The sequence below is a fragment of the Zonotrichia albicollis genome, chromosome 9 (genome assembly GCF_047830755.1).
Source record: "Zonotrichia albicollis isolate bZonAlb1 chromosome 9, bZonAlb1.hap1, whole genome shotgun sequence".
Taxonomy (NCBI): domain Eukaryota; kingdom Metazoa; phylum Chordata; class Aves; order Passeriformes; family Passerellidae; genus Zonotrichia; species Zonotrichia albicollis.
The window spans coordinates 23,218,083-23,241,185 of NC_133827.1; the positions used below are offsets into that span (position 1 = coordinate 23,218,083).

General features: G+C 39.7%; 1 protein-coding gene across 12 annotated transcripts in view; it reads left to right on the plus strand.

Annotated features, from left to right (window-relative positions):
* Positions 1–23,103, plus strand: part of GIGYF2 (GRB10 interacting GYF protein 2) — a 75,601-nt gene that overhangs the window by 994 nt on the left and 51,504 nt on the right. For 10 of the 12 annotated variants that reach the window (XM_074546985.1, XM_074546989.1, XM_074546993.1 and 7 more), the window contains 5 exons: positions 22–48; positions 11,234–11,313; positions 13,898–14,027; positions 16,209–16,304; positions 21,282–21,390. In XM_074546985.1, coding sequence (XP_074403086.1) covers positions 11,273–11,313; positions 13,898–14,027; positions 16,209–16,304; positions 21,282–21,390 — 376 coding nt within the window. In that variant the 5' untranslated portion in view covers positions 22–48; positions 11,234–11,272. The remainder of the gene's footprint in view (positions 1–21; positions 49–11,233; positions 11,314–13,897; positions 14,028–16,208; positions 16,305–21,281; positions 21,391–23,103) is intronic. The other 2 variants (XM_074546986.1, XM_074546988.1) reach the window with 1 other exon arrangement.

The window sequence follows — 23,103 nt, forward strand, 5'->3', positions numbered from 1 at the left end:
CATTTTATTTTCTTGCTTCAGGAGCTGACTTGGGCAAGTTCCTGGAAAGTACGTGTGAATTTTTTTTCTTATGATTCTGCTGGTTGCTTTTGTTCTTAAGAAACTCTTTAATAAACAAAAATTAATTTGCTGTTCTGTGAATGGAGCATTTGGTTGATGCACAGTGTGATAATTGGAAACCTTTGTAAACAAAATTGGTTGCAGTTGTCACCAACAAAAGCTTTGTTTTGCTATTTTTAAGTTTTGTTATTGGATGGTGACTGCAGTGGATAATAAGAGTATTATTGCTATGAGGTGTTGGTTTTCTTGCCATGCATTTGAATAGGTATCCTTTGAGCAGTTAGCTGATGCCGGTGTAAAAATGTGTGACCTAATTAATCCTGGGGGTGCCAGCAGAAACGTGGAGTGTCCATGGCCCCATCTGCCCCTGCTTTGCTCCCCAGGTCCATGTAGTTGTACCAGTCATTTGATATTAGTGTTTGTGTGCCTGGTGTTAATTCCTGAATGAATGTGTGATTAAAAAAAAATAAAGTTTCTGTCTAATAGTTTGCTGGATTAAAGAGAAGGCAGAATTTTAGCCCTGAAAGTTGGATGTCATCTCTTATTTTGAGATTTTGATAAAGTGCTCCAGTATCTGGCAATACTGGGTGTAAATACTTGGGTTGAATGGTTTTAGGAGCTTCTCAGGCTCTCCCAGCCCCTGGGTACAGGAACGTGCCTGGGGACACCTGCTCACTGTATTTCTTTTGGGCCTTTTTCTGAATGCTTTCTGGAGCCTGTGTTTCAAAGCAGGAGCACAGAATTAAAATATAATGTGGTTTTGGAGCAGCAATGATTTGTTTCACAGGGTGCTTAAAAAAATTGGTACCACAGTGAAAACTTGGACTCTTACTTTTGTTACAGGTGTTGACCTTGATGATTGTAAAATATCCTCAGGTGCTTCTGTTTGCGTTTTTGCTTGTGTTTCTAAAACATATAGTAAACTAAAACTAAAGTCCCTGTGATTATGTAAGTGAAAAAAATGCTTGTAAATAGACAGTTGAAGGAAAAAATTAATTACAAAGCCCTCAAGTTTTACTCCTCAGTTGAGGAAAAAACCTAAAAAGGGAGTGCAAAGTAGGTTTTGGGTTTTATTAAGGAATTGTGACTAAGCACCTCTGTGTATCCCATGTCTGGATGGAGTTCTGTCACTGGAGTTCCTCATACCTGAATGTAAGAAAAAATCAGTAGTTTTTTAAGATCTATAGATACTTTATTAAAATAAAACCAGCCCTAGATGTCAGAGTCCCATGGAACAAATTGCTGGGACAGCTGAGTGGCTGAAGGCTTTGCTGGTACATCTCTGTGCTGAAAGGTTTCTATTTAACCTGGAAGGGAAAACATGGTTCAGAGTAACTGATGAAGGTGAGCTGGGCACTATGATCTGTGCTTTCCCCTTTATTTATTTTAATCACTAAGAATGTGCAATCTCATTTTGCCTACTTTTGTCTGGTCTTGCAAGTTCAGGTAACTGTCATATATATGATTCTTATTCTTTCATTGAGGTCTTTAAAATTCTTCCCTAGGACTCTTCAAAGTATGGTATTAAATTCTCTCATAGTCTGATTTAGGAAAAAAAAATCCATTTTCCCAGCAGTTTTTTCTTAATTTTTCTTTTTTTCTTAGTTTTTCCCCCTTCAGTGCTGCTGCTCAAAGATTAGTGGAGATAAACTATTTATAATTCATGATTATAGAGAGAGCCATGGGGCAGAGCTAGGGAGCCTTCTCCCTACAGAGCTTCCTAGAGAGCCATTGGATGCTTTGGTGAGGAGAAACCTTTTTCTTTGTTTACTGAGGAAGCATTTGCCTTGAAAGGGACTCTTGCTTTGTGTGGTTTTCTCATCAATTTATTTTAATTAATAGAGTGACATTTGAAAGGCAAGGTGTGTGAAATGCTGCAGGGGGATGGGGTTTGCTCTTTTGGCAACAAAGTCAGTTTCCTGCCCAGCTTAGCCTCTCCTTGTATCTCTTGCTCTCAACTCCAGAACGTTTTTTTTTTGTTTGCATAAAGGATCTGGCTTGAAAATCACCAGAAGTGAGAAAATGTAGCAAGTTTGCTCAAGGTGTGCCTAAGTTATGGATGGAACTAAGAATTAAGTGCTTTAAAGGACAAGGTCTGTATGCATTGGCCCTCTTGTGGTTGGTGGCAATATGTGTGTGGATATATATAACCAGTTCATCATGGGCATGTTTAATGCCATTATTTTTTTATGTTTAGCTCAGATGGCAGCTGGAGATTGTAGCAGGCTGAGGTCTTTGCATTGCTTTGTTAGGAGCTGAGATTGTTCTGTGTGTTGGTTACAAAACGTGTCCACTTCTCTTTTTGCAGAGGGAGGGCTTTCATTCCATTTCCTCTAAAGGTGATTAAGCATTCCTTCAATTTAGACACTGTAGAGATGGCTTGATGCCTGCATGGGAAACTAGGGTGCCATTGAAATCATTCTTTGCCTCTCTTCTTTTTTAAATGGGAAGGATGCATAGAATTGTTTTGATGCATCTGAGCTTTTTCCCAAGCATGAAATCAAAGTGTGTTTTTCCAGGAGTGAGCCTCTCCTGTAATCCTTAAAGCTTGTAATATATAGAAGCTGGATATGTAGACCTCAGGATTATGAGAAAAGCAGAAGGAATCCCATGAGCTTTGTAGAGGTTGTAGAGTGTGTAGGTCAGTGAAAGTTTTTGATGGATATTTAGAGAATTGTTTTAAATTACTGTGTTATTGACTGCTTTCTGGTTCACTAATTTTTGATCATCTCAGTTATTAAAACAGTGCATTATCATAATTCTCTTTTTGGCCATATGTTTAAAAATTTTAGGGAAATAAAGAGCAATAACGTGATGGCTTTAGTAAGTCTGCTTGTATATGTAGTTTGTCATTATAAACAGATAAACAAGCTTACATATACAGTTTAAAAACTGTTTAGAAAGATATTTTTGTACTGTTAAATAGTTACTATTCCAGTGAAAGTAAGCATGATGCACTGCAGTTTGTGTTTTGTTACTTGAAATTTTGTCCTTTGTATTCAGTAGAGAAATTCCTGTTTCAGGTTCTGGTTACAATGAAACAGTTTATGTTCCTTCTCTTCCTGACAATACATGTAAATTGCGTTCTGTTAGGAGTATTTTATGTTAAAGATACTGGTTTGTGTGGCTGGGACACTCAGAGGCTCTGGATGTCCATGGTTGATCAGTTTGGCTGAAAGCAGATGGGATCCATGTGTGGTGGTTCAGGCTGGAAGAAACAAGGAGGAGATGCACTCTGGACCCTGCAGAGATGACTTTGGGTGAAGTTTGTGATGATAGAGAGCTGAATAGCTGAATTTATGTGCCTTCAGCCTTAGAGTCAGAATGTCGTGTGGCAGGAGTTGGTTTGGCTGGCAAGTCATGGATTTATAAAGTGATTTTTTTGAGCCATGTGTGTGAGAATCTGAGGATGATTTAGTTGAAGAGCCTTTGGTGGTTGTGAGCTCCAGCCTCCTGCACAAAGCAGGACTGACGTCAGTGTTAGACTGAGTGTGACAGAAAGTGAGTGAGGCTGATCATGGAATAGCATATGGCAAGGTTTTTATGTAAAAACATTTCATAACTTGACTTAATAAATCAGATGCCCCATTCAACCACCATTAAAAGCAGTGGAAGCTTTCATGGTAGGCTTAGTTAATGCTGAATCATCTGCCTATGTGATTTTCTCTGTAACACTTAAGTTTTAAGAGTCCTAAGGCCAGGATCAGGCTAACATCACAAGTCAGTTTATAAAGATATAATTCTTGGATCAAAATAAGTGAATTTTTTGGCAAATTTTGCAAAAATGGATATGCTATTAAAAAGTATTGCAGTTCATATGTAGTATATAGTCTGATAGACATGCTGATTCTCTCTGTTAGAATATTTTATTAAACACTCACTATTGGATGTTTGTTTCCTGAAGTTTAGGATGTCTCAGAAATGCATGAGCAGGCAACCTTAAGGAACGGGGTTGGAGGGGAGGGAGAGAATATCCAAAGCCCAAAGAAGCTGATTATTTAAATGACATGTTAAAAATGAACCCCTGAACCTGTCAGCGGCCCGGGTCTGTTAATTCAGTGGTTGGTGTCAGTGAATGTTGTCTGAAGCTGTGTTCTTCCACTTTGAAAGTATGTATGGGCTGTATAATGTGAGTGGGAGAGGGGTTTTGGTTGCATTCACAGTCTGGCTTCTGATTGGGGAGCAGCTGGATACACTTGGCATCTTGATCTGTAATGCCTTGTGGAAGGGCACAGGTGAAATAGTTATCTACCAGCAAGTTTTCCATGTACAAGGTAGGCAGATGTCAAAGTGATTTTTATTTTTTTTTTTTTTTAAGCTGGGAAGTGAGCTCTGGCAGGATTTTGGGTTAGGATTTGGAATGAGAAGCATTTGTGTTCCAGCCAGTGGCAAGGCCAAGGGTGTGGTTCCCTGGCTCTGCTTGGAGTTTAATCACTGGTGTCTGGTAATAAAATAAAGGTGGAGGTCACGCTGTGTTCTGGTGGGGGAGCTGGGAAAAGTGTTCACCTTTGGCTGTGTGCAGGTGAGGCAAGAAGTGGAAACTCTCCAGCCTACATCTAACCACCAAGTTCACAATAGTAGGTAGGAAAGGAGGAGAACATCTTGAGTTGTGTTACTTCATGTTCTCAATTGTTTTTTGATTTGGTTATGAGGAGTGTAGGTCTTAGTCTCTTGTCAGTTCTGTGCTTGAAGGGCTGCTTGTATTTGTCCTGCTTGACTGGGGTGCAACATGAAGCTTCAGGTGCCCCTGTGCAGTGAGCAGGGCAGTGCCAGTTTGAAAGTGCTGTTTGAGGTAGGCATGGACAATTTCTGATCAGAAATTGCCAGGAGATTGAAATACTTTGGCAAGGGTTTGAGACAGGGAGGTTATAAGACTTCAAGAGATCCAGAAATGTAAGTGTAATAATAGAGGCACAGTTTCTGGAGAAGTGGATGGTTTGGACACTGCTCCCTTAGGAAGAACTTTCTGGCATGTGGGTAGATAGGCCTTGGAAAATTCATGCCTTTATCAGGAATCAGGTTTGGTAAGCCAGAAGGGACTCCTGTGACTTGGCTGGCATCTTGTATAATGTGACTAATAGTTTTTTTTTCTCTGATTAATTTTCTGTTTACACTAGAACTTACTTATTAGAAAGTATTTTCACATTGATCTAAAACCAGGTAACTTTGTTGATTATTTCCAGATATCTTTCTTCAGTCCCTTCACTGAATAAATTTGGGTCTTCTGATGTTTTTACCTGAGTGATCATTTACAGACTAAGATACTTAATTTTTTCTCAAAGCTTAATAAATAGAGCTTTAGTGTGCTGTTGGTATTTTTTCTTCTCACTGTAGGCATGTCTGTCAGATTCTATCAATTTTTGAACACCTGATTTACAGCTCTTTTGCCTCTTAGAACAGAAGGGACACAGTATCACTTCAGTGGTAAAATTTGGTGTATCTTTACTCTGCATTTTTGTTTTCCTGGGTTAAGTGGTTTTTGTTAGCTCTTCTAGTCAATCTTGTATCATATATTCCTTTAAAATTGATTAATGTAATGCATCTCAGCATGTTTTCAGGACTGTGTTTTTCCAAAATAGTTGTATATTTCTCATATATCACCTGTGTTTTCTGCTTGTGAGTCTCTTGACTTTGCCTTATTCAGTGCAACCTGCTGTACTGGACTGAGTCACTGAATAATTCATGGTGGTACAATTGATGATGTGTCATTTCCATTATTTACCATATCCATGTTTGTCATCCTTAGGTTTTAGAAGTTTTGTGGCCAATGTTACATACTATAGAAGATAGCTTCTTACCTCTTAGTTGGTTTTTAGAATTTTGTTCTGAGATGTGTTGTTGTAGATTCTTTAGAAGAGAAGAAAACTTAGGTTGTGATGATTTGAGATTTTTTTTGTGTGGTTCTAAATGATTTTGTCCTTTTTAACATTCTACTGAATTGAAATGTCCTGCAGAAGTTAAAATTTATCTACTTGCTCAAGCAATGACTTTTCTGTTCTTCCAAAAGTATATTTTGATTGCATGTCTTCCATAAATCTGTGTTGCCTGGCCTTAATTATGTCAGTGTCCTTTAATCAGTGTTGTCTGCTTTAGCCAGTGATTAATATCAAACAGGTTGTGTGGCCACCTGAGTCATCCTGTTTACCATTGCACTTCGAAGGTGGCTTCCATGCAGTTGTGGATCATCCTTAATATTTCAAAAATTAGAGAAAATCAGCATTAATTTTTCAGTGAACCTGTTAATTTTTTAAAAAACCCAGTTACTGGCACTGACATTAGCCAGCTCTGGTAGCTGCCTGTGCAATGTTTTCTTGCTTGTGGAAGGTGAAGTTTTCTCATCTTGATGTGATGTTGCTGTTGAATGGTGGAACACTGCTGTTAAATTCCTCCTCCACATGTACTTAAGGACAACCCATTTCCTTGCACTTAAGACTGCTCATATTGGATTTCTGTTGTGGTCTTTGGTTCTCACATTTTCATCCAGTTTCTGGGTTTAAAAGACACTTTCAGACCTTCAGTAGCAACAGAACTATCTTGAAAGGAAAGGATACTTTTCTTCTTAAACATCTCTGATTAAAGAGTAGGCCACTTAAAAATAAAATAGCTGTGTATAGAAAGGATCAGTGGTATATATATTTTTCAAGGTTTAGGTTTCCAAAGTTAATTAAAAACCTAAGCATGCAGTGGCCCCAAAGCTATAAATTGCAATGACAGTCCAAATCTTTAAATTTTTTTTTTGTCTGCAGAAAAGATGAGATGGTCAGACCTGAATGCAGCCATTGCCTGGGCTTAACTTAGAATGCCAAGAACCTCTCTCTTGGTAGTCTCTACCCAGAACATCTTGGTGAGACAGATAGTCATGTGCCACTAGCTGAGGGAGTTCTGTGATGGAAATGTAGGAATTCAGCATTGCCTGAAAGTCTTTATGCAGGTGCCCATCAGTAACACATGAACCTTAATTTTATTATGTGAGCTTGAGCAAAGTCTGGAAAATGGGGTAGTTTTGGTATTTCAGATATTTAAAAACAACTTTTTGACTAGATATTTATATATTTAGGTAGCTGTATGTGTTAAATAAGATACCTGAGCTTGTGGGCAAAATGTGCCACAGTAATTGTATGCCTTCAACTGGAACATCTTGCACATTTTAACACATAAATCTAGCTAGTAGAATCAAGTTCTGGCCTGTGTCTGTAGCAGGTACTTGAGAGCTTTAATACTTTTGTAAGGTACTAAATGGTGAGCTTGAAAAATAATTTAAGAAACTGTAAGCTTGGTAGAATAACCATTGTTCCTAAAGTAAGCAGTGAAATGAGTGTTGCTGATGGCAGCTTCTGCATGTATAATATTACCTGTTAATTGGGAGTGAAAGCCACTTAAAGTATTCATGTTATTAGATTATAGTTTGTGTCTGTTCACAGGGTGGACTTCTGATTTTTAAAGTACTAAACAGCTTAAAAAATAGGGTTTTTTCCCCTTGCCAGCCTGCAGGTTGTTGGTGGGGTTGATGTGATTTCTTCTCTTTTCACTCCTGCATGCTGCTGGCAGGTCAGTGGCTGGTTGTGGCTGTCACCTCTGGAAAATAGGGTCCTAATTCCATTTTCCCCTAAAGACATGCAGGAAAACCCCAACTGTTTGTAGGGTTGCACTGGCACCCTGATCAAGTATTGACCTTATTTAAAGAAAACTTTGGAAAAACGTTGCAGTTTGGAGGGGTGGTGGGAAGCACCAGGTAGCTGCCTTGGCCAAGCAGTGCTGTTAACTTGCCACTATCAGAATATTGCCTCACTTTCTTGCTTCAACTTGGGGCTGGCTGTGTGCTCTCTCCCCATACAAAATCTGTAGTGTGGAGATTATTCCTGGATGAATAACCTTTGATTTGTAGAAAACTTCAACACACAAAACTAGCTGTTCAGAAAAGGGCTTTTCCCTCATCAAATTATATCAAGGAGGAAATATTAGGTATATGTTGTTTTTGTAATTTGCCATCCTTGATTAATAAGGAAGCAGCATTTTAATAAATACCAAAATCAACATTTCTGTTATTAATACTGAATTTTAAGACCCAGAAAAATGATTTGGATAATAAAGATGTGATAAGTTTACCATTTTGGCTATGCAAAAGGTGTGAAGTTTGTGACCTGATCCTTCATTCCTGTCTCTGAATTCCTCATCCTTTTTCTTGCTCCACCCTGACTTTCTCTTCCTGTGATGCGAGTGCTGCCTTGTCCACTCCAACTTGCCTTTCCAGTTCGTGCAGCTTCTCCTGCACAGGAGCCAGGTGTGGTTTGCAGTCACTGTCACGGCTCCTCTCAGCTTGGTCTCCGTGCTCTGCCCTTTGGCTGCCACTTGGAGAGGCAGCAGAAGCAGCACAGGCTTTCCCCTCCCTTTGTTTCATCTGCTCTCGTGTGGCTGCAGTGTTTTCCTGTGGTGCACTTGCTGTCTTAGCTTTCCTGAGCCTTTGCCCTGTTCTTTGCCCTCCCCCTCCCAAATCATTGCCCATTTTTCAGGCTGTCTCTTGTCCAATATTTTTCTCCCAAACTTGCCTGTAATTTCTTTTTCATGTGTGTTTTTTTGGTGGGTAATGTTGACTATTCATTTCACCTGTCACATCTGTTCAGATCACATGCATGTCTGTTTTATTCTGTTTCAGAGGGGATGTATCCAGTACAATTTCATTCACTTACAGTTGTCTTGTTTTCAGTTCAAAATTCATGCAGTCAGAACTTTTAGGGGTGGAATAACTTACCTGAGTGCAAGAGGAAGAGTTCACAAACAAAGTGTGGTGGCCAAAATGAGGGATAGGGAAAGCCATACAGAAGAGGAAGAGTTCACAAACAAAGTGTGGTGGCCAAAATGAAGGATAGGGGAAGCCATTCAGCAGCTCACTAGGATGAGACTAGTGTTCTTGTAGGTACTAAACTGCTTAGAAGTCTAGTAGAGAAACATGACACAGCATCCTCAGTTTTTTGGGAAGATAACACAGAGGCTGAAGAGTGGGGCCAAGTGGGTCCAGAACCAGTGAACAGTTTGATCCCAAGTGGGTTTTAGTGCTTTGTCCTTGTATCTGCTGTTGTTTAACCCTGAGTGGCAGCCTGTTTGGTGTTACTGATACTGGACTAGCTGTGATGTTTGGAGTTAGAGATCCAGGTTCCCTGGTGATGCACATGGATTGTTATGACAGCTCTCCACCCCACGCCAGCCCCAGCAGGATTACAGGCATTGCAGGAGGTGGGGGGAACCATCCAATTAAGGGTGCTAGGAATTGTGTTAGAGGCTTCTCTCTGCCCAGTGTGCATGATGGTTTACTTGAATTGCCCCACAATATTTTCTCTTGTGGCTGCTGCATGCTGGCTTTGGGTACCTCACCTTACATTTTGATATGCTGGATGGTGAATGGATATGGCTTGAATGTTCTCAGGAGCTGTAAGCTGCTTCAAAAAGGCAACTCAGATCAGACCAAAATCATCTCAGACTAGGCCTGGGAGAATATCTGGGTATCTTTGTATTAGCTTCTGGTGCAGCTAGTGGGGAAAATTCCATTTAATTATCTAGAATGATTGTGAAAATAAAACCATTAAGATTTGTATATAAATTACTTTGTGTATGGGATAAAGAAGATACAGCATGTTGTTAAAATACACAAGCCAAATGTTAGTTGGTGAGTTTAGACTGCAGGGAGTTTATAAGCATTTGTAATCTTATGCCCAGAGTATTTGGGTAAAATCTGCTCAAGCAATTTTAGCATATTTCATTTTAGCATATTTTGTCATCTTCTTGCTTTGAGAATCTTGATTTATTTTCTTTAATATTATTACTTCTGTGGAATAAATAGAAGGGGAAAAAAGCTTCCTTTGTTTAGTTTTGTCTTGCTTTTTTTCAGTAACGCCCTTTCCACCTCTATCTCCCTGGATTTTGTTTTTCTTTTTCATCACCTTTTCATGCAAAGTATAGACAAACTCATGAAGTTCCTTATTTAGTCCCTGGATCTGCTGAGGGGTGTGGTTCTGATACAGCAGAGTTCCCTCCCTGACATTGTGGGTTCTTGAAGTCTGATCAACCAGTGTCTGAAGATGATGCTTTAAATTCTTCTTTTTCTTGGACTTTACCTACAGTGTGTTTGGTTTTTAAAAAACCAACCTATCTTGCTCTGAAGATTTGGATTTGGCAGCTGCTGGAAGGAAAGAGGAGCTTCATTTATGGCATGAAAGGGCATTTCTCCAGAACTGCCTGGGTTGGACTTGGTTCTCTTAGGGAAAAGCTTTTTGAATGTGGTGGTCTTGTCATCATGCTGTAATCTGTTGGCTTTTAGAGAGTCCTGGAGTGGCATAGGTAAAAGTGGCTTTTGGTCAGCAGTAACTAGTATTTTTTCTTCTTGCTGTATTTTTCCTACCAGATTCTAAGTATTTTTTCATTATGTCATTGAAAATGAAATAATTTAGGGATTTGAAAAGGCCATATTCCCTTTATTTTTCTATTGAAGTCTTGTTCTTTCCCTCCTGTATGGCTTCATCTGCTCTTGTCCATACACTCTGGCTATGTAGGAACTTGAGCCTTCCTGGTGTCTGCAGGGGTTACCTTGGCTAATAGCAATGAAATCAGCTGAAGTCTGAAGTTATGCATTTCTTCTGCTTAATAAAACCAAGAATGAAAGAAATGCTGTCATTTGCCTGCAGAATTTTGGAGTATTTGGTAGCATTGGATGTACCCAATCTTTAGAAGGCTTATTTTTCAAGAATGAGCAGTGGAAAATTCTTGAATACTCTGCCACTCAGCTGGCAAATCTGTCTTGCTGTAATTCTAGTGGGGTTTTTATCCTCTTGTAATTGTCAGGAAGCAGCAATTCTGTTAATTAAGCATTACTGTTCTTGGAGAAGAGGATTATGCATCAAGTTCTCTGTGTTTGTACAAATTGTTTCCTCAGACACCCTAATCCAGTGTCCTGTTTGAGCTGTTAAAAGAGGGATTTAGGGAAGAAATCTTGATGCAGTTGCTCCTATATTACTAAATCAATCTGTGTTGGAAAGCTGAAATGGATTCCTTAAAAAAAAAAATCAGTGTAGTCAGTTTTTTCACTTCTTTGCATGACCAGGTGTGCTTTTGTATTTTAAATTAATCTGTGAAGCACTGTATCAATCCAGCTGTTTTCATAATAAATATTTTTATTTTTCAGGTTCACACTTTTTAAAAAAGAGGAATAGAACAGGAAAAAATGGCAGCAGAAACTCAGACACTTAACTTTGGGCCTGAATGGTAAGTTTTGTCTATTTTGTCAGACTCCAGAACTTGTTTTAAAGGACTTTTTTTCCTTTGGAGCAGAATTGATTATGGGGCTAAATGGGATACAGTATCTTTGTTTTGTCCTGTTTCCCCTCAGTCCCTGGCCTGTGATCTAAAGCAATGTTATAAAAGGAGTCTTCATTTTGTGAATTGGCTTTGTGTAGGAATTGAGTTGGGTTTTTTGTTATGTTAATGCATAATATTTACCTTGCTGCCAAGCGTTTGAAGGAGGAATAATGTTTATGATCTCAGAGGTATGCACAGAATAATTGAAGATGTGCTTGTTCAGTCTTTGTGTGATGAATGTTAATAAGGAAGTTCTTAAACTCTCCTCACTAGACTTAAATCTATAGCTAAACAAGCTTTCTCTTTTCCCAGTTTTAAAGAACCTAATCCCTGTATGGAATATGGGAAAAAATGAGAGTTTTGTGTCAGTGTCCTGCACACTTGTATTGAGAAGTGTCAGGAAAAGAGAGCTGTTGTGTTCAAGGGAATCCATGCTGTCACATAATTTTGTCAGCTGTTAGTTTTACAGCTTGTCTGGCCTGCATTGTCCTGGCTTTTGTGCAAGAGCAATTGCACAGGTGTGGTAATTCAGTATTTGTTCCAGTTTCTTGGTAAAGTATTGGTGAGTTCAGTTACAAACAAGAATTGTGGGTGGTGTGGTTTCTGCAGTGTTTGGTGTCCAAGTGTGTGAATGGGAATGCAGGATGGTTATAGGAAATAGAGTTGCTGCAGAGCATGTGATAGAACTGTTCCTGAATACATTCACTTTTGCTGACACATTTCTATACACAATATACAGAAATTGGAGAGAATTCAGTGAAGAAGCAAGACATGATTTGCAGCCTGTGAAACAATGAGAGCTCAGTCTATTTTGTTAGAATGAAAGAAGGTTAAAGAATGAATTTATCAATATCTATAAATATACCACCAGGCAGAAATCTTGTGCTGGAGTGCTCTTCAGTGTAAGACAGACATGATTACATTCTTGATGGATGGAAGCCAAAGTTATATTAAAAAAAGAAGGGGGAAGACAATGCTAAAAAAAGCAAATATTTCAACAGCAACTTAATTAACTGTGTCACAGTGAGGGGACTGTCATAGTGAGTCTCCAGTTAGTTTAAAAACCAGATTAGATTATGTGGAATATATGGAAACATGTATTATACTTCAGTGAATTTTAGTGTATTTTTACAGGAATAACGGAACAGAAGATTTATAAATTTTCTTTTGGGTTGTGGTATAGTCATGACTGTCACATAAGCTGCTGTGTCACTTAACAGTGAGACTCTGGGTCACGTTTGATCTGATTGTGTTGAACGTTGCACTGAGCCATCAAATCCTTTAAATAATTCTTCTGCAAGCACGGTTTGGAAGTGGTTATGTAGAGAAACTGCCACGGGGTGGCACCAAACTAAAGAAATAAAATCAGCTTTTGACTTACAAATGGTTTTTTCTTTTCTGTTTAAAGGACAATAAAACAAATCGAAGCATGTTTCAATAATTAGGTGAAAGGTAGTCTCTGAATCACTGTTTTCATTTAGAGCTACTTCCCTGCCAAGGATTTTTTGATTGCTGAGAAGAGCTTTTTCTGTTCTACTTGTCTAAGTTGCTCATCAGACAGAATGTAAGAAAATCAGCAGGGTTTTCTTTCTTTACACACATAACCTTTTGTAAAACATTCCTCACACTTAAAGATACCAAGGATTTGGGTAGCTGAGGAAGTGCCTGTGTAGAATGAGACGAATTCACCTGCAGAATGGGCATAATGTACAGCAGTAAGGTGCTACCTGCAAGAAGTCAAGTAACTTTCCTGTGTGGGATGAGAACAAATGTATTAGCATATTTATCTGATACCATAAATCAGATTTATTAGATTGCTGCTTCAAGTGTCTCTGAAGTAGTGTCACTGTATTTTGTACATATCTTTTTTTTTAATTTTATTTTTTCTTTTGTTGATTTAACCCTAAGTTAGGTGTCACATGCACTCTCAAAAAATAAAAGCCATTAATTTTAATTTGTGTAAAAGGGATTTGTGATAAGGAAGGATTACAGAAACACAAAAAGAAACTTCATTATAAAATTTACTGTGCTGTTCTGTTAAACTTGATGAAACATCTGAATAAACTCTTTCCTTAGCTTAATATTTGCTGCACTCTTTAGCATGATAAGAATTTTTCTTGGCAAAGGAAGCTGTTGTCATTAAGGTGTCCCACTGATTTGTGTGCAGCCTGTGTGAATAGCTTAGGCAAGGCTTTAGGGGGGTATAGCTGGCTTGCTGTATAGTCAGCACAAGAGTTTTCCTGGGGCAAGTTGAATTCCTTGATGTGTTCATGGCAATTCTTTTATTTCTTGCTCTCCTGGCTGTGGGTGAAACAAGGGAGGTTCTTCCACTCTTCCTATTGAAGCACTGAAAGTTTTGAAGTTAAACTGTTCATGTCTTTACTTTCAGTATTGTGTTTATTTTGTGTCAAATCTGGAAATGTGCAGAGGGATGGTAGCACAGGTTTAGATATTCTCAATTCATTTTTATTGCTTTTGTGCTTCCTTTCAGGCTGCGAGCTTTGTCTAGTGGCGGGAGCGTGACATCCCCTCCTCTGTCTCCGGCCTTGCCCAAGTACAAACTAGCAGACTATCGCTATGGGAGAGAAGAAATGTTGGCACTTTTTCTAAAGGATAATAAGGTGAGCAGGAAGAGGAAGGTGCCCTTGTGTGTGTGTTCCTAGTGACAGTCTTGTGATTAGGAATAGTTGTTTGTATTTTATGATTATGGACAAAGAAATCACATATTCCTTGCAATCCCAGACTGAAGAGGACTAATTGTGGGAATTTTCATGTGTGCACTTGTTTTATTGCACTTTTACCAGAATCAATATGTATTTGGGGTTTTTGTTTGTTTGTATTTTTTTGGTGTGTGTGTGGGTTTTTTTGGGTTTTTTTTGTTTTTTCTTTCATTTTAGGGGTAACTTCCTGTACCCCAGAGAACAAAAAGACCTGATTGCCATATTCAGTCTCACTGCCACAGATGACTGAGGGTTAAAGTCGCCTTGCAGCTGTGCAGATTTGCTTGCCTCAGTAGGATTTTATTTAATGTAGTGCATGATAGTTATTTGTTTCAGCTGCAAAGTCAGGCAATAAATGATATGAGCAGATCATCTGAAAAAAGCAAGAGGTCTCTATCCCATCTTAAGTCAGTTCACTTTAGCAGGTGACTGGCCCAATGAGAGCAGTCCTCGGGTAGCTCCCTTCTCTGGGAATCAGGGGACACAAACAATGACATGTAATGCATAAGAGCAGTATAGAAAATCAGGAACTTCCTTCTGGTTTCACTTTGAACAAGGGTTCTCAGTGAGGTAGAAGATGATACAAAATTTCAGAGCTCTTTCAGGCAAAGGATTAATACACTTTGCAGTTGTAAACATTGGGTTTTTCTTTAGCTGGTGGCAGTGGTTGGTTTATGGTTGTAGCAGACTTGGAGGTCTGAATTCCCCTGAGAGCTTACCCTTGGGGGAGGGAGGGGCTGCAAGAAATGAAGTCAGGATAATGCTTTGAGCTTGGAATGGAGATGTGCACACACAGCTTCGAGTTCCTATCCTGTCTTGCCTGTGCTGACTTTCTTGTACAATACTGGGAGCCCTGCATTGCTTAAATCATGGATTTAAGGGCATCGAATGTCAGAGATTTTTCTGAGTCTGTTAAATGTGGTATAGCTTAAAGCCATGCTTTAACATGCAGAATTGTCCTGTTCTACTTCAGGAAACTGTGATTTAGATCTTCATGTTATGCTTGAATAGGTCAGCCAGTCAGAAGTTGCTGTTTTTTGCAGTTTGTGTTTGTAATGTCAGATGATGCTGAGATCTCTGCTCTTGGGGCTGATTCAGAACAACCCTCAAATATCCTGTGTTACAGGAAGTTCTCTGATTGTTATGAATGGTCCAAAATAATATTTTCTTCCTATGTGTTTGCCAGAAGGGCATTATGATTAGAGTATGTCTTTCTTTTGCTATCCACATGTTTCCAGGGTGTTGAGTGATGCTGGTTGTGAAGACTGAAAGGATTCTTGACAGTGGTTCAGGTCAGCTGGTGGATGTCAGGAATGTTTTTAAGCTGTTGAATCTCTAATTAAAAGAGAGACTGACTGAAAACAGGAAGACTTCTGCTAGCATATATCTAAAAGAAAAAAAACTCATTAGTGTTATGAACTAAATATTTGTGAGGCAGTTGTCCATTGGAACTCACTTGCTGTATGTAATTGGTGATTCTTGTCCACATCCTCGAGGTTGCAGCTATTGATGGAGGTTCTGATTCAGAATTAATATTAACATGTTAATTTATTTATACATATAGTTAATTTGTAGTTAATTTATACATATAGTTTCATTGTACTTGGGGTTTTTTGTTTTTTTTTTTTTTTTTTGTTGGTTTGAGTTTGGGTTTTTTTGGTATATTTTTACTCTCCTGGTTGGTTATAAATTGGAGTTGCTTATTTCAAATTAAATACAACCTCTGTGCTGTAGGTGGCAGTTTTGTTAATTAAAAATCTGGCTATAAAAATGTATTGAAGTTAAAAGCAATAGATGAAATGTCACTTGTTTCAGATTTCAGCTGCAGTGGTGTGTAAGTTTGAGTTCTGATGTCTGTGGCCTTGTTGGTGGGTGATGCTTTGGATGCCTTGCTTGTAAGAACTTTTTTTCTGAGGGTTGTGAATTTGCAGCAGAGTTACCCACCCCCAGTAAGAGTTACTGGAAGTACTGAGTAGATGGAGACAGAGTTGGAAGAATAAAAGTTTTGAATCAGTGTGTGTGGCATCGTCCCTGAAGTGGAAATACTTGCATGGAGTGGAACACTCTTTTTCTTTTATACAGATACCTTCAGACCTTCTGGATAAGGAATTTTTGCCTATTTTACAAGAGGAGCCCCTGCCACCACTGGCACTTGTACCTTTTACAGAAGAAGAACAGGTGTGTACTTTTTTTTAAATCTTAAGATTGTTATTAGTGTAAAGGCATCATAAAGAGTATGCTTCCATTAAGAAAAACAATGAAATTTCAAATTAGGACATCTCAGTGTGCTAGTTTGAAAGCAAACCAGCAGGAGATTCCAAGTCAGAACTACAGTTTAATAGGAAAATTAAAATAAAGGTAATAGTGCAGAAACTCTGACTTAAAGTGACAGAGTCAGGATACAACCTGACACCCTTTTGGGCAGGGTGGTGGTAGCAGCCTGATTAAATGGTGGCTGCAGTCCTGTTGGAGTGGTGGATGTGGTTTTGGCAGAGCAGTGATCCTGTGGGAAGATCTGGTCCTTCTCTGGAGGTCCAGTGGTGGTTATTGAGCTCTTGTCCTCTGGGAATGCAGTGGTAGTGCTCTCCTGGTGTTCCAAGCCTCAGATTATATAAAGGTAGGAATGTTTGGTTCCTCCCCTGGGTGGGGCATCTCACAGTGGGTGATGGAATTCTGTGAGTGATGGGGTTATGGGAGACCTTGCTGGCCCCTTTAGTGGAGATTGTTACCAGGGATGAGTCACAGAGGAGTTTTTGAACACTGCCTCACCTATTTCAACAGCTTATGGAGATGCTAATAGAATCCACACCTTTGTTTGCACCTTTTCATTGTAACCTAGGACACAGAGAAAGATATTATGAAAGCATACTGTGTCATCATAAAGTTTAAATTCTGTCCATGCTCAATTATTGTCTTAAATTGGAAAAAATGGTTTTTATCCAATGTTCTGTTGAAGGAAGACAGGTTGTTAAATCCAGGATCACCATCTGGGAAGTGTTACCTATTTTTTAAGTATGCATAATTTTCAGATCAGTGACATTTTCTACAGTTTTTACCACCTTCTCTTTGGTAACCAGAGAATCACAAAAGTGGCTAGGTTCTGTAGCCCCAGTTTTGTGTTCTTTAGAGAAATGCTGAAGTTTTCTGACTGTTAACATTTATTAAGATGCAGTACTGTTAACTGCTCTGTATATAAGCAGTTTCTTTTCATCTCCTCCTTTGATGTATCTATAGGTATGTAACCACATAGAGATGGATCAGAGTGAGAACAAGTCCATAAGGATTCCATTTCAGGGATGACTGATCTGGGTAGTTTGAAATCTCTTGCTTTGAATTTGATTCCTAATGGAGAAAACCACCCATTTTCTCTGGATAAGTGCCTCTGACTTTTGACTTTGAACTGGTTTCCTCTTGCTGGCTCTCAGAACTTTTGATTTTGCAGTTTCTCTCTTATTTGTCATATTTCTTAGCACCTTTCTTACTTCGTAATACTGTGGCTTGGATTTTTGTTTCTTTTGTAATAGGAAGCTGAGTATTTTTACTGGCTTGAGTGATTTGATTTTTGCAGGGGTGGGTAGTGTTACTATTAGCTTCTTAAGATATCAGAGCATCCTTCTTCCTTTGCCTGCCCCAGGCTGTTGTGTTCTTGAATTTTTCATTTCATTTTGTGCCTGGGTATTTTGGCATATCCACTTCATCTCTTCCAGACTTCCTTCCTCTTTAGGGTTGGTCCATATTTCTTGTGTGTCTGTGGGATGCTGTCATTTCACACAAGATACTGATGGTTTAGGTTTTAATCTGCAGTTGGATTTGAGTTCACATGGATACCCTGTAAGCACTTCATGTCATAGTCTTCAAAGGCACCTGAGATTGAGACTGTGCTTTTGAGGGAAGGCTTAGCTTAGCTCCTGTTCTTGAGTAGGGAGAGAAGGGGTTCAGGAGCAAGCCCCAGAAATGGTCAGCCAGACACACAGCAGCACACCTAAATGTTGAACCTTTGTGTAAATGTCTTTGGGTTTATTCTTTTGCTGATGCATGGTGGAGTCCTTCAGGCCTCTTACAAGGGGGTACTGACTGCTGGTGTTTGTCAGGATGCTCTCTGCAAGGAATAACACGAGTTACAGGCTATGGGATGGAAAGTGTGCAGAGTACAGATGAGATGGGAAGTGCTGCTGAGCTTCAGGGATAGATGTGATCCTCTGCTGCAGTGCCCAGTGTTTCAGCAGTCTTGAAAACTGAGGAGTTGGTGTATCCTGTGTCACTGCTTTTCTCTTCTCCTCTTCACCTGTGATCATACAGGAGCCTTTAAGCAGTGTAACAATTCTCTAAAATCTCCACAGGAATCATCATCTAGAAGAAGAGGTCCATATTCCCTTTTTAAGAAAGCTTTTGCTTTAATGCTTTCTGGGGACCCAGAGGATGTCAGCAGTCTGGTTTTTCATGCCTTTTTTCCTGTCTTCATGATTGATTTGAGGTAGCAAGGGAATGGCATTTTTTAAGTTAGAACTTCTGGTGTTTGTTCCCCATGACATAGCATTGTTTATCATTAAGAATCATCTTCAGAAGTGATTTTGAGGTGAATATTAATGGATTTGCTGCTAGTGGTGATGCAGGAAAGTTCAATTAAGATTGACAGAAGGGAGTTTAAAAGACCTTTATACTCCCTCTAGGAATACTTAGGATAGAATTGTTGTCTCAGAGCTGGAGAGGCTGGGCTTTGGGAGTCCTTAGAGGAGAGGCTGATCAGAGCACTGGTACTTTGATGCAGTGTTCAGTTGCAGCTGAGCCTGTCAGGATTACTTTGGCCTTAGATTCAGAACAATTCCTGGTGTGTTGTGCACCTGATGGCTCTGCAGTTGTATGTGTACCATGGAAAGAACTTGTCTCAAACTGAATTACAGGTGTATTATCTCGGGATGGTGACAGATCCTGTCAGCTATATTGATTTGAGTTTAAATGTGTTTTGTTTTGTAGTATTTAATTGGATACTTAAGGCTACAGTGTTCCCTGTAATAGGACATGGACATGCTTTGGATGGAATTGCTGTTTCTCTTTATGTAAAATGTTACTTTTCTGAAGATAAAGTCGTTGAGCTAACCTAGAGTTCAACTGATTCACTTACTGTAATGAAATACAATATATTTACAATCAGAGATTTGTGTAAGATGTGTTTCCAAGGAAGTGTCTGTTGAAGCAAGGGAGGTTTCTGCAGATGGCTTTAACAGAGCTTCCCACCAAGGAGCACTGGCAATGTGCAGCAAATGTTCCTTTGCCTTTCCCACTGCTCCTGTTTTTCCCATTTGCATTAGGGGAGAATTTGCTTGTCTTAATCTTACCTGCTTGCATACTAAGGGAGGCTCAAACTCTTGCTGAATATAATGGAGATCCTTTTGTGTCCTCCCTGGTTATTTTCCTGACATCTGTTTCCTAAGAAATCTTCATTTGCTACTAAACCTCTTTTGTGGCAGCTTTGTTCTTCAGTCTGCATTGTCAGCATTGGTCATTGAAGGAGTACCCTGATCAATAGTAGGGCAGTTTTTGCTTTTTTGACTTTGCTTTTTTACTTCTTACTGTGATCTTATCATGTGGGTTGTTACCACTATGCCTTCACTGCAGCAAGGCTCTTCAGAGGGGAGGGAGAAGTTGCTCAGGGTTCAGGCAGACAAGTCAGTTTAAAAATGAGATCATTATTTTGTTCTTACAGGAAGAATAAGGCATAAAAAAAAAAGGAGTCTCCTATGCAAGACAATGAGTCTGATAACTGAAATATCTATGCAAGACAATGAGTCTGATAACTGAAATATCTATGCAAGACAATGAGTCTGATAACTGAAATATGTTTTTTTAGTGAAATGTTTCAGTGCTTCACAAAAAAAGCAGAAGTATGAGCACCCAGAAAGGTGGTGGTTTGCTCAGAGGCAGATGGAGGTGGTTCCTTTTCACTTGCAGTTGAAATGGTTGCTTTAAACTTTAAGAGCTAGCTCAGAAAACAGATTTGCTGGAGGCTGACCTTGCTTTTTTGCCATGCATGACTGCATTTTTTCTTTCCCCTCAAGTCTAATTAGTTACCAGTTCTTTCTTGAAGGAAGATACACTTTTGTAGGGAGCACATATCAAGCAGTTTTTGAAATGTTTCTGTAATGTATTAAATCTCCTGTTGGCTTTGATGTTAGTGATTTAGATTTTAAATAGTATATAATCACTTGTCTCATTGTTCTCTGAAGACCTTCAAAGTCATGGTAATTCAGATGAGTTGATGTAAGCACCTTGCAGACTCTAAGTTCCTTTCAAGAAGCCTGATACAACAACTGTTTGGAATCCTTTGCATTCTAATTATTCAAAACTTGCATTCAGAAAGTGTGTGTCAGTTCAGGTTTACTTGTTAATGTTTCTGTACATGCTTCTGAATTCTTTGTCCCAGGTTTCCAAGTATTTGTGCTCAGAGAATAGGGTCAGAGTTGGTTATATTTATCCATTCTTTATTGAAATAGCTTTTTCTTCTAGCAGCTGTTTTATATTAAGCTGAAGTTGATTTTTACTGGTGTTTATTTTCTTATGAAAATGAGTGAGTATCACTTAAGTTTCAGAAGCCCTAAGTATACTTAGTTTTTCCTAAAGTATGTTACTCTTGTGATATTTAGAGAATAAAAAGGCTTATTTCTGCAAAGGACATTGGTAAATATAATTTTACTCAGGTTCTCTTGGTCTTTACATGTTCCTGCTTTGCTTAAGTTTAGAATTGGTATTAATTATTGGTGTCAGGTATAGGCAGATGCCAGTCTCTTTTTGCAGCAGAATGTGTGTTTAACACTGCTGATGTTCTAATGGCCTCTGGTATCACATGAAAAAGGAGTAGCTGTTCATGTGCTTACTTCAGAGCATAGAAATCTCAGCTAAATAACTTGGAAATGGTAATATTGGCCAAGATCCTTTTATAGACTGCTTCAGCTGCTCATGTGGGCATGGAATCCTTTTCCTTTCTAGTATTAATTGTAGAGAATTTGTAAAAAAACAAAGCCTAATTTCAGATAATGGCAAATGCTTGTTGTTTCTTTTTGTTTTGTTTGGTTTTTATTGTTTATTTGTGTATATTTGTGGTTTCTTTGTGAGGGTTTTTCCAGTCGACTCTGACAGTGCCTCTTTTCTTTTTGGCAGAGAAATTTCTCGATGTCTGTAAACAGTGCTGCTGTCCTGCGGTTGACGGGACGCGGAGGAGGAACGGTGGTGGGGGCTCCTCGAGGTCGAAGTTCCTCTAGAGGTCGAGGTGAGCTGCCTGTGGGATGTGCTGCACTGGATCCAGGGCATCCAGGTCCAAGCTGCTCAGAGATGCTAACTGGCGCTTGGCTAGAGCTTCAAGCTTTGAAACCTTTCCAACCAGGTGTATTGGAATATGAATCCCAATATAACCAGTTAGATGGTGCCTGGGTCAGTGTGACCCTTGCTGCTGAGCCAAAGGTGGCTTCTGTGGTGCTTTAGCCCAGAGATACCTTGGCTGCTGGAGATTGCAGCAGAGCACTGAACGAGTCCAGGCTTGTCAGGGACTCAGTTTACCTCAGGAGAGAGAGCTTCTGGTGATGGTGAAGAGATAAAGGAGAGGATTCTGCTGGAGGGTTGCCAGATGTTTATTCCATGGTTACAGAGGTCTGAACCGGGGCAACTGCTGCCAACAGAATCCAGGCCGCATGGTCTGATTAACCTTTTAAGCTCCGGGACAGGGGAAGGGGATGGGACAGGTGAGCTACCAACCAGGTGAAAGGGGCAGGGTCTCAAGGGACTAGGGACACCTATCCAATGTCCCCCAGGCCTGAGGGACCAACCACACGACGCCTTGCTGGTATGTTAGCCTGATTGACAGGGCACACTCAGCAAGGGGCGAGGGGGGAGGGAGAAGGGTATAGGCACACCTGGGAAGGGACCTGGAAGTTTAAAACAGGACATTGCAACACACCGCAACAGAGGTGGTGCTGGAGAATGAATATTGGGTTTAGGTATTGTCCTGGTTTAGGGCAAATTTGTTAAAGAATCTGCAAAGGAGGGCCCCTCCAGAAAGCAAAACCCACACGGCCCCTCCCCCCAACCAGTTCGGGAAAAATTCCTTGGAGAAAGGTGGAAAGAACCTGTTTATTTGACTGGCCCAGCACCCCCCAGCACACAAAATGAACAATACCCCATGACACTGCTTTGAGAAAGATGACAAAATCAGAAAGTCTCTTTCGGGGGGGGTGGTTGCTCTGTTCTCAGTCCCTCCGGCGCTGGGCCAGCCGCTGCAGCTGAACCTTCGGTGTTCCCGGGTCCCACTCCGGAGCAGGTTCGGGATGGTCACAGGAACAGGAGAGGAGAAACAGTCCAGGAAGCAATGTGGACTGTTTAGCTAGAGTAGCTAATAAGCAGAGGCAGAGAGCAGAAAAGGGAGCAAGCAAAAGCAGCAAGCTGAAGCTGGAAGTGAAAAAACAGCCTTATGTACCGCTTTCCTCTGTGTCCCTGATAAGAGAAACCCAAACAAAACTTCCACTCTTCAGAGCCGGTCTTAAAGGCACAGAACAGATGAATGGGGATATACAAGCATCATAACATAACCCCAGGACAGGGATGATTCTGCACATCTTAGCACACAGCTGGTATCTCTGTTATATGCCTTTGCCAGGCTGGTGGTTGGGAATCCAAAAGGGAAAGGTAGTTTTGGGTGGAATATGAAATTCTTTGGTTCAGAATTGTTATAAATTGGTTTTATGCTTTTAATAAAGTTATTTCTAACAAGAAGGTAGGAAAAATATGACTGTACATAGAACGTGGTTGTAGTAGGTTGGGTTCAGTATTCTGAAAAGCCATCTTCATTTGTTAACATCCTGAGTGTAAACAGTTAATGGGAAGTTGTCCCAAATTGAATTTGAGAGACATTTGAGTCGTTCTAGTTCTGGTGCATCACTGTAGCTGTCTCATCCAGGATCACCTGAAACATTTGCAAATGAATGGAGAA